Consider the following 16,317-nt stretch of genomic DNA (forward strand, 5'->3'; position numbering starts at 1 on the left):
CCCTCTCTACACCACATGCACATGTGCGCACAGCCAACAGTGCTGTCAATCATCTGCAGCTCGATCCAACAGCCAGTGTCGGTCTGACCCAGTCTGCGTGGTCCGCCCTGCGCTCCTGCTACAACAAAGCAGAGGGTGTTGGCATTTCAAGCACATACTAAACTACTTTCCCACTGAAAGTCCCTGCAGCCTCCGGGTTGTGTGTCCACTTCCCCCCCGAAGACCGATGGAGGAATGAATCTTCTGGGAGCAAAAGAGAAATTCATTCTTTTCCTTTCACCACAGAAGAAAGCAGGACGTGTTAAAGCCAGAACACACTGGAAATGTACGGACAGTGTGATCTGTTTAGCAGAACCTGTTTCTGAATCATGTCTTTAAGGGCATAAGTCGCGTTTCCATCTGTTTGAAGTGCGTTCAAGTCCTTAAAAACAAATACCCGACTTCTCTGCTCCAGTCCAAGAAAAGACCAACTCATCTTTGGAGACAAGTCAGTCCAGGATTTCTGCAGGTTTCAGTTGAATCCGGAGTGGGCAGCCCACTATCCCTGCTGATCACCTGTTGGATTTGATCAAGTTAATCAGACAACCGTTCAATAAGTTACTCAAACTCTTAAGATAAAATTAAATGAGACTAACTATCAGGATTACCTGGATCAGGTGTGTTCAGCCAACTAGAGCCTGGAAGATACCATCTCGGATGAGGGTGGACTGGGGGAAATCAATGAATTGGAATCTTCTAGCTTCTGATTGGCTGAACACACCTGGTCCAGGTAAGCAGCAGCAGGACTGTGGCCCAGGAGGACCATGGGTTGCCCACCCCTGGTCTAGACCTTCACTGCAGTAGTAACATGTGGGAACGTGACAGTGTCTCTAATGTGATGAAAGCAGCACAGGAATAAACAGCAGATCTTTATTTATTTATTCAAATAATGCAATATTTTTACATCGATCTTCTTAAATAGGAAAACAGGCAAAGACAACATAACTTACACCAACTAAAACATAATAATGATCTTTCAAAGGTTCCACATCTGCACTGAAAACTTCTTGTGCTTTTTTTTTTTTGTTTAGTGGCTGCAGGGCCCCAGCTCGTTCTCTGAAAAAAAAAAAAAAAAAAAAAAAAAAAGCACAAGAACGTCCATTGGTTCCCTCATAGATAGGAAGGTTCAGTACAGTACCATATAGTACCATGCAGATGAGCCACACAGACTTTGGTGCCAGCAGAGACAGACTTTATGCAACAAGGAGAAAGGACCTCACATCCTAAACAGTAGCACTGCTACACTGGACTCGTATCTCGGGTCAAAGCTCCTTCACATCGGGCCGAGATGTTAAAGTTAAACATTAGGACAAATTATCTCCCAAAAGTCTCTCTCAACAGCCTCCATTTCAGTTTTGCTCCACTTTGATATTTTCCGCTGCAGATAATTTATAATTGCACTAATTTTATGTGGAAACGTCTTTGGGAACTTTCCCTGTGTACTACGTACCATCACCTCAGTATTTTACATATAGAACCCTTCAGATCAGTCGCTTTATGAAGTGATTATTCTGCAAAGATAAGAACAGATGAACAATAAACAAGATTTCTGTACAATTTCTTTTTGACTTTCCTGGAGTCTGACTCTTATTCCAAAAGGTCAAAAGCTGCTCGTGAGAAGTTCAGTCTGTGATGCCAGATACTGTGAGAAAGAAAGAAAACACCTGCAGCTCAGGGACAGAGAGACGACACGTTCTATTTGTTTGGCTTGGATCGTTTTTGAGCTGTTTTGGCAGAACCCCAACTCTCCCGTACAAAGTTAAAAGTTTCCGATGTAAATGCCAGTTCACGATGTTTTTTCATCATTTTGCTTTGAACACGCGGCATCTTACAAAAACCTGATCACCAAATGTGTGTAAAAGCTTTAGAAATACCCTGAACATCACATGTTAATAACTTTAGTTTGTGTGGACTGAACACTGAGAAAACCCCAAAGGTGGCTGTACCCTCGAGCCCCTTTGTAATAACCATAAACTGTCTGTACTGTCTGTGATAGCAAACGTCCGTCTACTCTCCCACAGCTGGACATTCACCCAAGCTTCAGTAAAGTTTAATCAACATCTGGATTGTTTTCTTCCAGCTTTGTGTTTGTCTGAAGACTCCTCAAAGTGTTTCCTGAAGATCAGAGAAAAAGGCCAAACCAATTCAGCTGTTTACTGACATAAGGAGATGGATGATACCGACGGCTAAATCCCATAATTTCATTACAGATTAAATCAATCAATCACCTTCTGATTGGTCAAGAAAAGGGAACAATGTCACAGCCTGAGGACTCGTCGTCAAACCGCTTTTGTTTTCAACTAATCTGTGAATCATCGAATGGTGTTGGTTGGAACTGGACCTGCTAATTGGCATTTTCCCCAAACACGGACATAGAAACAGAAACTTATCAAAGTCCACTTGCTAATGTTTCATGTGTCTTCCACAATGAGCAGGTTCAGTGGTCAGAGCTCAGAAAATCAATACGTGGCCTCATTTATCAAACCTTCTGTTCCTGCTTCACCACCGGGAGGGTTTTCTGACTGAATCATGGGAAAATAAGGTTTAGCTGCAGCATTAAATGATACTTGGTTCTTAAGATGTTCCTAAAGCCACAGAACACAGAAGATAAAATACTGAAAAGAGCAACAGAGCAGTCGAGTTATAGGAACAGCCTGTTTATACTGTGCAGCCTAAGGACTAATGTGGAAACACTGCAGTCGTTTTGATTTCATATTAAATATTCCTTCTTCGTTACCGACCTCCTTTGGAAGAACACCAGTTTGAGATTTTAGCAGAGAACATGTCAGAGTCGGTTCTTGACACATCTACGCTTCACTTCTCCCTCATGTTCTCGTCCACGTGCGTTTGGCTAAAAAGAGTCGGCCTCACTGTGACACAGCAACATCCACGATCACAGACCTGAATATCAACACTGAGCCTTGAATGTACGAGAGCGTGCAAACGGAAAGACATTCCCAGCTTCCATTCATTAGTGCCAGTGGTGGCTGAAGACATATGGCTTTGGCAGGAGGGGGGGACTTCAAAACCAGCACAACCTAAACTAACATCTCAAACTTCAGTTTCAGCTTCAGTCGACCATCCGTTCACACAACGTACAGATGAACGTACAGATGATCAGCTCAGACGACCATTTAAATCATCGTAAAAACAAGAGAGAGAAAGACGATAAACAAACAAACAAACAAACAAACGTCCGTATTATAGAACATCATCCTCTATGTACAGTGTCTCTGATTAAAACCAGACAAATCAATCTGTCGCTGGACATGATCCGCTGATGAAAATGCAAAGTAAATTCATCATCTCAAAGGCATCATGCTTTCTCTTGGAGGGGAAATAGAGAAGATCTGCTGTTACAGCAACAAAAGACATTCCCTTTAGAAACAGCACACACACATGCACACGCACACACACACACACACACACACACACACACACACGCGCCCAGGGAATGTCTTTGATAGCCATTGTTTTTCTCCCAAACCTGTTTCACTGCTGAGCTAATTCTCTCTATCAATCAGCACAATGATCAAATACAGTCCTGGGGGGGGCCCAAAAGACACTAGGGACCAAACTGCAAATCAAGCTCAATGTTGTCTGGTCTGCAAAGAAGCATGTGAACAGTAGATACTCTGCTACAATAAGGTGCTAAATTATTGGCATGGCTTCATCTGAAAACACTGGAAGAAAAGAAAGACTAGAATTGAATTTCTATCCCTTCATGCCTCACTGCAGATCCTTCCTAGAGGCCTGTTAGGTCTTTGTTAGATACATGTGGCAAGACTGAAGTGAAATATTTCAATTTCATGGGAAATAAGAGGAAAACGGGCCTGAAGAACACTTTAAATAATCAGCTCTCAATAAATAAGAAACCATGTGCTAACGCCGACGGCCAGTTCAGTGGGGCAGGCCAAATAAAGGTGCAGTCCCCCCAAAAAAACAAAAAATCCCCAAAAGAGAGGAAAGACTGCTGCTTTCAATGCTGCTGCTGCTATTATGGAGACATTCACTGAGAGAACAGTTCAGATTGGATGGCGTAGTGAGACGGAGGAAGTGACATCACACCCTGAGGAGGTCCTCGTCACTGTCTTCCTCGTCCCATTTCCTGATGACTGACGTGTTGTTGCCGTGGTTAAGGCGTGAGGAGCGGGGCTTGCTGCCGTTCTTCTTCCTGTCTGCCTCGTCCAGGAGGCCGACCAGGTCCTCGTCGCTCTCCTCCTGAAATCAAACACCTCTGTGAGGTTCTGAGCACAGCTGGTCCTGAACATGGTCATGGGCTAAAACAAACCTGGTCTCGGTCCTTTATCGTCGCACACTCCTGCTGGACAAATTTCTCCTACAAGATTTATGCTTTAAAATCACAGTCTTTTTAATTTGATCCACAGATTTTTAACAGGTCAGAAAAAATACTTTTCTATCTCTGTTTGGCTACAGAAAGAAATTTGTCCTAAAAGCATAAAAACTAATTATTTTTGTCTCTGGGGCTTTTCAGTCCTTCTTTGGATTTTATTATTGTTATATTACAGCTCTTTCCTGCTGCTCATGTACTGATGGAGTTAACCGATAACCATCCTGCCGCTCTTAGTGTTCCCTCTATGAGGGTCTGTTCAGGCCAAGCACATTTTGGACCAGGTCCAGTTCTACTCAGGTTGGTTCAGTTTGGATCTGGCTGATCCTGGGTCCCTCTCAGATTAGACACATCTGGTCTGGGTTGTGTGGATGAGCACTGACATCCACGTTGGTAAACTACAGACCAGCTGAGCTCTAACTCACTTTGTCAGCAAAGACCAGTATCCAGACACTGAGCCAACAGATCCTCATGTGTAGCTGCCACAGACCACAGACCTTTCACCAGTTAAAGTGACTGTCGCTGATTAATTCCCAGTTAACCTTTAATCATGTAACTTATGTGATTTTATAACTTCAGTATGTGGCTTGTGGAAAATGTGCAATCAGCAACCAGAGACATTCGATACTCAGCAACAAATGTTCAGGATTTGGGACTGAGTGACACCTGGACTGACACTCACCTGCAGGAAGGCACTGCGATGGGCCACGGAGTTCCTGGGCAGTCCAGAGGACTTGACCACTCGTACCCCCGGGACACTCAGCACCTCGTCCTCGCTGTCGTCGTCCTGCTCGTCCAATGAGAAGGAGCCTAGACCGTCCGTGTTCACCGGCTTGGTCGTGATGTGACCGTTGCCATGGTTACTCCTGCCCCGGTGGGAGGACGAGGAAGAGGACGTCGGAGGGGTTTCGAGCTCCTCCATCAGCCACTCCATCTCCTCTTCACCCCCTTCTTCATCCATGTTGACCTGAGGTTTTAAAACCAAGAGCTGAATGACTGTCGCTAAGGTCGTGTGTGTTTCAACTCACACACACTAGTTAACACTGTTACCCAGTGGACAGCTCCAGTGCAGTGTCCTATAGAGAAAACCATTATTTTATCATCACTACATCATAATGTGGTAATGATGAACAGAGGTACCTTGGAATATTTATAGGAGACTTGGTTTCCCCTCCTACAACAACCAGCAACCTTCTGCATCACCAGCTCCCTGAAAGAAGACAGGAAATGGAAGAATTCACTAAAACATTTAGTCAAGAATTAAACTGAACACAGAAACAAACGCCTGTGGCCTCACCTCCTCTCTCTCTTCCGGAGTAAAAGGCCCAGCAGACAGACACACAGACCCACCAACAGGAAGCTCAGCATCAGCCCCACTGCCTGGCTCCGCCTCGAAAGAGCCGGAGCATCGCTGCCGTCGTCGTCATATGACGCATGAACAGTTCTGCAACGCAGAAAGCAGACGTCCACAGACCGCACTCGCCATTTGTTCCACCTGCAGATGTTTAGAGTCAATGTAACGATCTTTACTCACATCAGGCCGCACACGGCGTTCGTGTGCCACACGAACAGATACTGGCACTCATCTGTCTCCAGCATAAACTCTGGGATGCCGACGCCTGCTGACGGGTTACAGTGGAACACGATGGTGGAGTACACCATTTTGGTTTTCTCCCGCCCACACGTCGACTCAGACGGAACCATCACTTCCAGGTTTCCTCCTGATGGGAACGACATGACGTTACCTCTGATTGCACACTTATACTAATATTCAGCATGATGATGGGAATTCAGTGATTTCTTTTTCATAGACACTGGTTTGGGCTACAGGGCTGTAGAGGTGGTGACAGATGAAAAGTTTATGGATTTATTTGGAAAACAGAGAGCGAAGGGCCTGCAACTGGCAGGAAATGTACTTTTTTACCTTTAATTGTGTACTTGGCTCTGCTGGAGGAGCCAATCTTGCGTCTGTACTGTCCGTTGAGTTTGACTTGGCAGATGTTGGCACCAACACAGCTGGGTATGTCGGAGATGTTGGTGATGCCGGACAACTGGATGTGGTAAATGTAGCTGTCTCCGTTGGGACGGATGTCTCCGGACGCCTGATAGTGGCTAAGAAGACACACGGTTTTTACTTAATCTAAACTATATAAAAACTCTCCATACAGGTGAAGTGTGTCTTTGAAAGTAATAGAAGTATCTTGTCAGTACTTAACAGTAGATACTGTATGTATTACTTGTAGTAGAATTGTCTGCATGAGCATGACTAAACTCACGCTGACCTCTGCATAGTGTTTGTTTCTGCTGTGCATGGGACACATGATGTCTTTGTGTATGTAATCACTGACGTTTTTTTAAAAGCTAAACTCAGAAGGTCCAGGAAATATGAGAGTCATATGAACTGCAGCTGATGTTTTAGACTAAACGACCACAAAGGAGCAGTATGGATGAGTATAGGACACCACTGTTTATAAAGTCAGGCGGCTGCATGTGACGCAGATATTTCAGAAAGACATGTTTAAAATAGGATGCAAATATTTACGTGTGTACTCATTTGAAGGGCACAATAAACCTTTGGCTCAGACTCTTGTCGACTTGTGAGTCTGATTTTTGCGGGGAGCTCAGCAGCTTTGTGGCCCTGGCCTAAGATTTCTCCCCGACAAAGACTTCACCTGTATCACCACCAAAGTGATGGATTTACAGGCGACTTGCTGCGTGTATGGGATCAGGGTAAAGATGTGTCGGATGTGGTGAGCTGGTGTTACCCTAAGTAGACAGCTCCCAGGCTGAGGCTGGCCCCGGTGTCAGGAACCTGTATCATCCCATTCACCATCTCCACCTCTTGCTGCTTCACTGCACACGCCAACCGAGTCTCCCAGCCAATCACGAACGCACATGCTGCCTCGTTGACACTGCTCACACAGAAACAGACAGACAGTCTCAGCATGGTGCCAAACCTAAGGTCTCAGAAAGTCCCTTTTAAGGTTTCTAGGACCAACTCAACTAACTGAGTGGATTCAGGCATGAGAAGAAGCAGCACAGCTAAACGTGGTGTGAGGAGCTGAAAAGAGACAATTCAGTGCTTCTTTGGTATAAGACATTTCTGGTGAGTGTGAATAACATTAAATCTGCTGAGAAATGTTTGACAACACACCTGCAATGACCCTGTAACCAGACAAAGTTCATCTTTAAAAGACAGTATTCTGCCATTAACCGCCAAAGAGTAAATTATTGTAGAATATGGTGTAACGTCTAGTACAGTGTCACATGTAGATGTTATGTAAAGTCCAGTTTGGATTCTGTAAGTCCAGATGAAGCAGCATTTGAACATTGAAAGTCCAGATATATCAGTATAGAGCTTTGATGAACGCCACACTTATGCATCTAAACCAGCACAAAAATACCTGGAGAGACTTATTTTTATATTGGTGGAATCAAAGACCAGAACTAATGACTGAACTTGATTCCCCAAATCAGTGACCTCTCCCTAGGTATTTTTAGACCGAAGTGTTCCAGGAATTACCTGAGAACTACAGACCTTAAGGGCCTTTTTTCTGTTGGCACTCACACCGCCATTAGGAACACTGAAGTTAACATAAGCCACCTGATGGTTGCTGTTGCTACGTCACTTTTGCAGAATATTCAACAATGCCAGTAAAATTTTTTATGTTTTGCTTGGATCCATCAAGATCTCTCAAGAATTTTCTCCATCCAGACTCTCTGGCTCCAAGAACCTTTACTGTTTTCCTTTAGTTAGCATTATTTAGACTCTTTGTTTAGGATGTTTAGCCCAAGTCTTAGAAGCTTTTCTGTCATCAGCTAATTTATTGTAGGTTACCTGATGAGTGCCGGGTGTCCGATGGTGGAGCCACAGCTCAGCTGGATCACAGTCTTGGCCTTCACTCCGTTCCCACAGACGTCATCTCCTGCAGAATAGCTAACCGAGATGTTTCCATCTGTAGGAGGAGGAAAGTAGTTTGACAGTGTGATCATGAACTTTTCTAATACTGAGAAAGAAAGCACAGGTAAGAGAGTACCAGAGTACCAGTAACACACAAACCTCAAAGTCTTCACTTTCATTTTGTCTCGGTTTTGAGTCCAACTTGAAATATCCAGTAAAACAACAGTCCAGAAAAAAAATGCCTTACCAATAACTAGTAGCAACAAACACTGACTGTTGACAGTAAGAAATCATTAAAGGCTCCTGAAGATCTGACTCGATGACCCACCAGTGTAGCTCATGTGCTGAGTGTAGACTCGGCCCAGGGTCTGGGTCTTTCCTGCTGCTGAGTGTCGACACACAGTCGCTCCTTCTGGACAACCTGGTAATCCACCGTGAATTCCCTGACACAGGTTGATGAAATATCTGAGGAAGCAAAATCAGGTGTCTGTCATATTTATAACACAGGGATTTTAAGAAGATATGTCTTTTCCAATTAATAACCTGCAGCAGATCCATTCTTATTGCTAAGAACCTTCACTATATTTACTTTATTTCTTTAGATATTCTGGCAGGCGTATCTATTGACACTAATGTAGACATATCAAACTTTGCAGTTTTCTGAAAATATGCATAAACCAAAAATCACTTGAGCTCAGCCAGTTTAAGATATATATTAGGAGAAAATCCAGACTCACGAATCTCCCTGGTGTTTAAACTTCCACGGCTCTGTGAGAGAGGAGAGGGCTCGAAGGTTGAAGGTCTGATGCTGGCTGACCAGCTTGCACTCCATCTTCCACGGGGGGCAAACGGCACTGGTCTTCCACTGGAAGGTGGTTGAGCAACCTGCCGTCTCCGACAGCAGCTGTGGGGTGCCGTGGCCTGCAGACTGGTCACAGGTAAACAATATGGAGGACTGACGTTTACCTGAGACTGGAAGAGAGAGAAAGCAGACTGGTTTTCAGAAGAGACGTATGGAGAAGATAATACAACCAGACAGAAGAAGAAATAACACGCCTACAAGACTTTTTTGTATTTTCTGGTCCAACATGTTTTTAGATTCATTTTCAATGAACAAATCGTACTTGTTCTAAACTGCATCCAAAAAATCTACACAGATAAAAAGTTCCTGCATGTACCTGCTTCATCTTTCCTTCAAAAAACAAAACCCAGTCACCTGCACCGCAGAATCCCCACTTCCTGTCTGTGTCATAGTTGGCGGTGGTGGCGCACCACTTCCTTCCATCTGTGCGTCCATCTTTGGTGCACTCTGTGTACGATTTCTTCATCAAAATGAAGGGGAACACACACACTTCGCCGTTTGTCGTCACTAAAACATAAACAGCATTTAAAAACAATCAAATCAAGCTGATTTAATTCACTGAAGTCCTGAGGGCCCAGCTCCTAAACCCAAGAACATCTTCAGTACCAAACTGTCCTTGTGTCTTGTGGGCGTTTATTGAATTTGCAGTAAACTGGCACAGAGAAGATAAAGATTAACAGACCAACCTGGTGGGCAGGGATCTCCCCCTCCATACTGCATCAGCACGGCCTGCTCCTCATGTCTGAAGTCCATCGTCATGGCCTTGCTGATGCCAAATGATGCAGCGGACTTGTCTGAACCAGAACCAGACACCTGGCACACGGCGCTGTTCTTACAGGCCGGCTCGGCCACTGAGCCGCACACGTTGATGTGGTAGCTGCTGGACGGGCCTGGTAGCTAACATACAACGACATAACATCACTACAGTTTTGAAATCAGAGCGGCAGCCCAGAGCATCCTGGGAAAAATCCACAAATAACTGGGATTATATTATTCCCAGACTTTTACAGCTGTAATAGTCTGTAATCTTTAACAAGATGAAGTCACTAATCACTGCACTGTAATCTGACTTTGACTCACGTGGATTTCACCAGACAGGCTGGACAGGTCGAAGGTGAACTGGAGCTGGGAGTCAGTGAGCTGGCAGCCACTGGTTTGGGTGGCATCCGAACAGACCACCGCGGTGGCCCACTCGAACCAATAGACACATTCCTGCAGCCTCAGCATTTGTGGAGAGCCCTGGATGGAGATGTCAAGATCACTGCTTTATCCAACAAGGAAACAGGGTGAAAAACAGCAGCACATACACGAACTCTCATCACAGAGCACATGGAAGAGTTGACTGACCAGCTCCAGGCCTCTCTGGCAGGTGAACAGAATGGTTGAGGTGTAGTTCTGGGCAGGATCAGCTGCACACTTGGTGGAGCTGTTGTAGGTGATGAACACCTCACCTGTGGAACCTTTGATGTAAGGACCGCTGGTAGTGCGTCCAATGTCCTTTAGTAAGCAGAAAGAGAGAGAATTAAGAAGACAAAGGGGTGAGAGAGAGTAGTGTTAGAGACAGTACAAGAAAGAAATGAAGACAAAAAGGACAGAGGGACCGTCAATGGTCCTTTATCCCCAGTGTCTGTAAAGAGAAAGTGTGTCGGTGTAGCTCACCACCGGAGGCCCATTATCAGGATCCATGCAGACGGCAGACCCAGGGGGGCAGGTGACTCCAGGGATGGGGTTTAGAGGCAGACAGAGGTTGATGTAGAAGTCTGGGGATCCAACACTTTGGTCCACTGACTCATCTGAAAGGCCAAAATCAGGAGAGAGACACAAACATGGCTACAGTAAATATGATGAATGTGCCGAGGGAATGATGCACAGGACGTGCTCTTTGTTATTCTGAGAACTGAGGAGCATCACTACTTTGGAAAATGATAAGATCTCTGACGTAGAAACCCCCCACTGACCTGCTGCTGTGTAGTACCCACTGACATGGATCAGAGGAGTCAGGTCTATAAGAGCTGAGCCGTTCTGGACCGAACACTTCACCTGAGAGGTGAAATCAAAAAGAAGAAGAAAAAAAAAAGTATTACTACATTCCTGTCTGCTTTGATTTTCCTTGAGAAGTCTCTCTAGAAGATGATTTTTTATCCACCTGCAGACGACACACAAGTGAAATTCAATTTGCTCTGTGAAATGGTTAATTTAGTGCTAATTTGTGCAGGAATGCTCCATATTCTCCAGGTGATTATGTGGAAATAACTCATTATAAACGTGACACTTCTTTAGAAGCGTGCTACGTTCTTGTGTTGTCGTATAAAGCCAATATATCCACAACAAAGGCACCGATTAGTTCAGTGTAAGTGTTTGCATGTGACTGTGAGATGGTTAATGTGATATCGACTAGTACAAGACGTGTGTGTGCAATTCATAACAAAACATGCACCTGATTTAATGAACCAGTGACAACATTAAACTGTACAGGATGGACACACACTTTGCTTTACAAAAACCTGACACCGATAAACACACAAAGTACTTAAGCATATACCTCAATATACTTACAGGCTGTTCACAGACCAGGGGTGTGTGGAAAGAGAAGAAGTGTGTGCAGGTTTCAGGATTTGAGTCAATGAGGACTGGCTCTTGGGGGGTTGAACCCATGGTAGGTGGGCTATAGAAACACAATGTCAACATGACAAATACATCAGCTACATCTGCTGCCAAGCTCTTTATGCTATAAGTTTTCTGAAAAACTATTTGTGACTCAGTGACCATTATTCTGCAGTGTTGTCTGCACCTGAACTTGACTTTTACTGACTGCACCATCTCGGTGACATATTATTTATAGCTGTAGCACAGTTCACACACAAAAGCAGTTTAGATGAAAGAGTTGAGGAAGAGGGGCAGGACCTGCAGACGAAGTGGATGATGGTGTTGTGTTTGAGCTCGGGGTTTGCTGGGCAGGGACTTCCTCCTTCGTACGTCAGCTCCAACACGTGATCCTTGTATGAGAGCTTTCTGCTCGCCTGACCGGCGCTCACCGCCGTGGTGGTGTCCTTAATACACACAGCTACAACACACATTTCACAGCAGGTAAGAGTTAAATACTGTTCTCACCTCCACCATGGTCAGCTTGTCAAATAAAATCAAACAGCTGTATATCCATTTGCTGCTCATTTGAAGTTCTGTGAAATCCAACATGATGGTACCTAGAACTTCAAAATGCTGTTACATACAAGTGATTCTTATGACAGATATTAGTGCTGGTTGGTGGAAGGTCAGATCAGCCGAGAGTCCAGGATATATTTTTAATGTTAATGGATTTTTAGCTTTGGAAAATATGCAAATATTTAACTTTTTTTTCATTTTCTGATGGACTATTGCAAAAAAATATCCAGCACACACGTCACGTAACTGTCTAACACTGTTTTGATGGAGATAAAATATTTCCAAAGATTCCCATGATTAGAATTACAAATTCAAATGGCAAAGAAAAGCTTCTTTGAGTGCCCTCTGTGCAAACATCTACTACACTCCTGCTAAAGGAGCAGTCAATAATTGGAGAAATACCAGGACTTCAGGTCCCTTGGGTGCCAAGAGCTGCAGTTATCAAACAGTAGTGATACATGTCCTCAAAAACCCTCTGATGTCTCAAGGCGACAAATGGGTCACCAGCAGAGACCTGAATGAATTCTTAATGAATCCTACTCTGTATTTGATGTTAGAAAATCTGATTTGTTCCAACCTGAATCTCATTTGGTGACACCAGGCACAGCCTCTGTCATATAAGGTGACACAGTTAAAAGGAAAAAACGCTTCTTAAACAGTGACTGAGCAGTTTGCAGGAGCTTTTACTTTGTGGCTATTTACCTGCACAACATATTTTCTTTACTTTAATCCTTATGTCATTAGTATAAAACATACAGATATAAACAGACTACAAATACACTATCATAAAAATAAATAAACATGCATAAATGAAGCGTATATTACAGCAGGCAGCCAAAATCGTCTACATCAACTACAGTAATGATGAACTACAGGGAGCTGAAATGTTAAGGTGATGCTTTTCAATATCTGACTGGATAACAGATTAAAACATGACACAGGTTAAAGGATTTGATCCCAGCAGAAACAAAACAGTGACTAGTTAAAGTCTGACCTGATTAACTGACTTTATCATCTAATAGAAAAATTGTTTCACCTTCCAAGCGGTTTGGGCACAGAATTAAAGAGGAGTGGTCTTTATTCTATAAACTGGTGTTTAAGTTAGAAACAAGTGATAGATGACGCTGTGATCCGGTCACTCGTTGGACGTACATACCGGACTCCGGGCTGCACCCAGCGTTGGCCACGTTTCCACAGATGTTCATGCGGTACATCTTCTTCTGATCCCGATGGTCATAGACGGTGTAACCTCCTTCCGTGTTCAGGGCGTTCAGGTCAAACAAATGACCTGTAGGGGAGAAGTTCAACGTGTCACGTCTTTGAAGGCCCCGTCTCACAGAAATACAGATACCCCCCCTCTGTCCATGTGCATTTCCCACTAACATCAATACTGAGGCAAGAGCTCATGTTTTTTCACTTTTACTGTCAAATGTTTTAGATTCTATTGTCACCAAACATTAATACGCTAAAACATGGTATTAACATACTAATGTGCACATACGATGTGTTGATATTTTGGGTGTCTGACCTGTGGCAGGGTTGGTGACCCTACAGTCGTCATGCTGGGTGCTGTTCAGGGGGCAGGCAGCAGCTGTTTTCCACATGAAGGTGTACACACAGTCCTCAATGGCAGAGATCAGAGTGGGCCGGGAGTCCTGGGTCGGCGACAGGAACACACGTTCACTTAGACTTTATTCACACAAACACACAGCATGTTTGAATGTAAATAGCAAATCTGTGTGTTACTCAGATTCGGGCTACAAGAACATGCATCCATCAGTCCAACCCAACACACACATTGTTACTAGAGCAGTGTGTGTGTGTGTGTGTGTGTGTGTGTCTCACCACTTTGTCTCTGTCACAGTCAAAGCGGATGATGCTGCTCCTGTTGCGGCTCCCATCAGGACACTCCTGGCCACTGGTGTACTGCAGCTTCAGGACACTTCCATCCCATGTAGGACCAGACTCCACCTGCCCCAGACTCACATATTGCTGTCCAACCTTCAGGCAGGAAGCTGAACTGGAGGGACACTTCCATGAACCTATTAACAAGGTGAGCAGAGGGTCAAGTCATGACCCCACTGCTAGTAAACAGAGAATGCAGCTGTCAAGAGTATGCACACTGACCTCCCTGCTGCACCAGCGACCTGCACACGTTGATGTAAAACTGCTTGTTCGTGTCCGTGCTAGAGGGCTCCACCTCCCAGTTCCGGGAGTCCATCGCCAGAGAAGAGAGGTCGTACGAGTGTCCGTGACCATCACTGAGCAGAAGAGACAAACGGGGTGAAAATCAACCATGTGTTAAATTTACAACAGGTTCATTCAGTGAAGTTTGGTGCAGATTAAAAAAAAGCTAAAAAGTACTGAAATAAGTAACTTGTTCTGGTTGATCTACTCTCCCCAGTCTGTCTGCAATCGCTCGAGGAGATGAGCAGAATTGACTTTGAACTAATCTCTTCTAGGAACTAAGTTCAGCACTTGCAACATTAACAGATTTTCACAGAATTATTGCCAAAAGCGCTAATAATAAATATAAAGAGTTCAGGGAACTGAGAAACAAATGAAGAAATGAGCGGAAAAAGGAGGAAGAGGAAGAAAAGGACAGGGGAAAGGGGAGGATGACATATGGAGGTGGTGGAGGACTCTCACTTGTAGGAGCAGCTGGTGGTTTTGACTGGGATGCAGGCCAGAGCAGTGGGCCAGTTGAACAGGTAGGTACAGTCTGAAGTCTCCTTGAAAAACTCTGGTGTTCCCTTAACAAGTGAAGCAAGAAAACACAGTAAGTCGCCGTCACAAAACAGCTGGGATGTGTCTCTGAGCCTTAGTCTGACATTCAGCTCAGAGACACATGTTGATTCACCGTGTCCCCCAATGCTGTCTTGTTTATGTTACTGATGAAACTAGTCACCAGCAGCTCCAGAACACAAAACTAAAACTTAACAGTTTTTATGTTATTGTTATTATGGGTTGTTATCTTTTTTAGTAAGTCACAGTGGGATGAGATGAGTCTCAGTCCTGGTGTGTGTTAAACTCACAGGATGCCTGTCAGGGTGGCAGGTGAAGTGAATCTCTGTGGATCTGTTGTATATCCTATGACAGGTCTCTCCGTTGGTGTAGTTCAGGATGAGCTGGTCTCCCACATAGCTCAGAATCTGATTTGCCATCCCTGAAGAAAAAATACACACACACACACACAGACACACAAGGGATAAACACAACAACAATAACACAGATCCCACATCAAAGATCACGACATCCAGCAAATTCTCTACCTGCGATTTTGTGTTTGTCTCCATCCGCCTGGCAGGAGGACACTAATTCGCTGCCTGTGCCTTTGTTGAAGCAAACATTTCTCTGGAGTCCCCCGCAGACCGAAAGGTGGTAGATGTACTTGCCACTCCTGACTGGGTAGTCTTTTCCCTTCAGAGAACTGAGGTCAAACTCGTAGCCACTTTTCGGATCACGAACCTGACAGTTTTCACCTGGGAGGAAAAAAAAAAGATCAAACAGGCCCATGTTCTTGTCTTTCTGTCCTCACAGTCTGACTGTGACTTGAGTAACAACGATAAACAATGTGCAGGTTGGTGGGGCCAGTAACTGCACAAACATGATATACGTTAATTTTAGTGACTTGTGTGATCGGGTGTTATTGCTGCCGACTTGAATAACAATCCGACCATATTTCCAACCAGCCTTAGCCAGCAGCTTCAGATCTAACTCGATGTGGCTCTGGCCCCAGGAAACATTGGACTATGGTCGCTGGAGTCTCTAACTTCACGTTTCTGCCACTTACCAGTCGGTTTCTCAAAATTGGTTAGAAACGTGAACAGGCAGGTGATGAGCGGTGGGCTTCTGCTTAGCAGAATGTTTCTGTCAGACAGCTAACAGGCTAACCGCTAACAGGGCTAGGCCAGCTGGCTTTTGTTGGTGTGGAGCTTCCAATTCAGTAATCCTCACCTCCAAAGCTACCATACCGTTACACTTATTCCAGGTCTCATTGTG

At 44.4% G+C, this 16,317-nt stretch overlaps 1 protein-coding gene across 1 annotated transcript in view; it reads right to left on the bottom strand.

Moving 5' to 3' along the window:
• Positions 1-895: 895 nt before the first annotated feature.
• igf2r (insulin-like growth factor 2 receptor) overlaps positions 896-16,317 on the bottom strand; it is a 31,751-nt gene continuing 16,329 nt past the window's right edge. Inside the window, exons 27-51 of the mRNA XM_026318158.2 lie at positions 15,588-15,797; positions 15,351-15,481; positions 14,965-15,068; positions 14,443-14,576; positions 14,161-14,357; positions 13,844-13,970; positions 13,472-13,603; positions 12,058-12,217; positions 11,710-11,818; positions 11,112-11,193; positions 10,813-10,946; positions 10,501-10,650; positions 10,234-10,392; positions 9,840-10,050; positions 9,508-9,660; positions 9,029-9,263; positions 8,620-8,756; positions 8,229-8,346; positions 7,156-7,302; positions 6,315-6,502; positions 5,925-6,111; positions 5,688-5,834; positions 5,531-5,600; positions 5,073-5,357; positions 896-4,260 (exon numbers count right to left, since the gene is read on the bottom strand). Of these exons, the coding sequence (XP_026173943.1) occupies positions 4,102-4,260; positions 5,073-5,357; positions 5,531-5,600; positions 5,688-5,834; positions 5,925-6,111; positions 6,315-6,502; positions 7,156-7,302; positions 8,229-8,346; positions 8,620-8,756; positions 9,029-9,263; positions 9,508-9,660; positions 9,840-10,050; positions 10,234-10,392; positions 10,501-10,650; positions 10,813-10,946; positions 11,112-11,193; positions 11,710-11,818; positions 12,058-12,217; positions 13,472-13,603; positions 13,844-13,970; positions 14,161-14,357; positions 14,443-14,576; positions 14,965-15,068; positions 15,351-15,481; positions 15,588-15,797 (3,866 nt within the window). The 3' untranslated portion in view covers positions 896-4,101. The remainder of the gene's footprint in view (positions 4,261-5,072; positions 5,358-5,530; positions 5,601-5,687; positions 5,835-5,924; positions 6,112-6,314; positions 6,503-7,155; positions 7,303-8,228; positions 8,347-8,619; positions 8,757-9,028; positions 9,264-9,507; positions 9,661-9,839; positions 10,051-10,233; positions 10,393-10,500; positions 10,651-10,812; positions 10,947-11,111; positions 11,194-11,709; positions 11,819-12,057; positions 12,218-13,471; positions 13,604-13,843; positions 13,971-14,160; positions 14,358-14,442; positions 14,577-14,964; positions 15,069-15,350; positions 15,482-15,587; positions 15,798-16,317) is intronic.

This window comes from Mastacembelus armatus, chromosome 24, assembly GCF_900324485.2.
Source record: "Mastacembelus armatus chromosome 24, fMasArm1.2, whole genome shotgun sequence".
Classification (NCBI taxonomy): domain Eukaryota; kingdom Metazoa; phylum Chordata; class Actinopteri; order Synbranchiformes; family Mastacembelidae; genus Mastacembelus; species Mastacembelus armatus.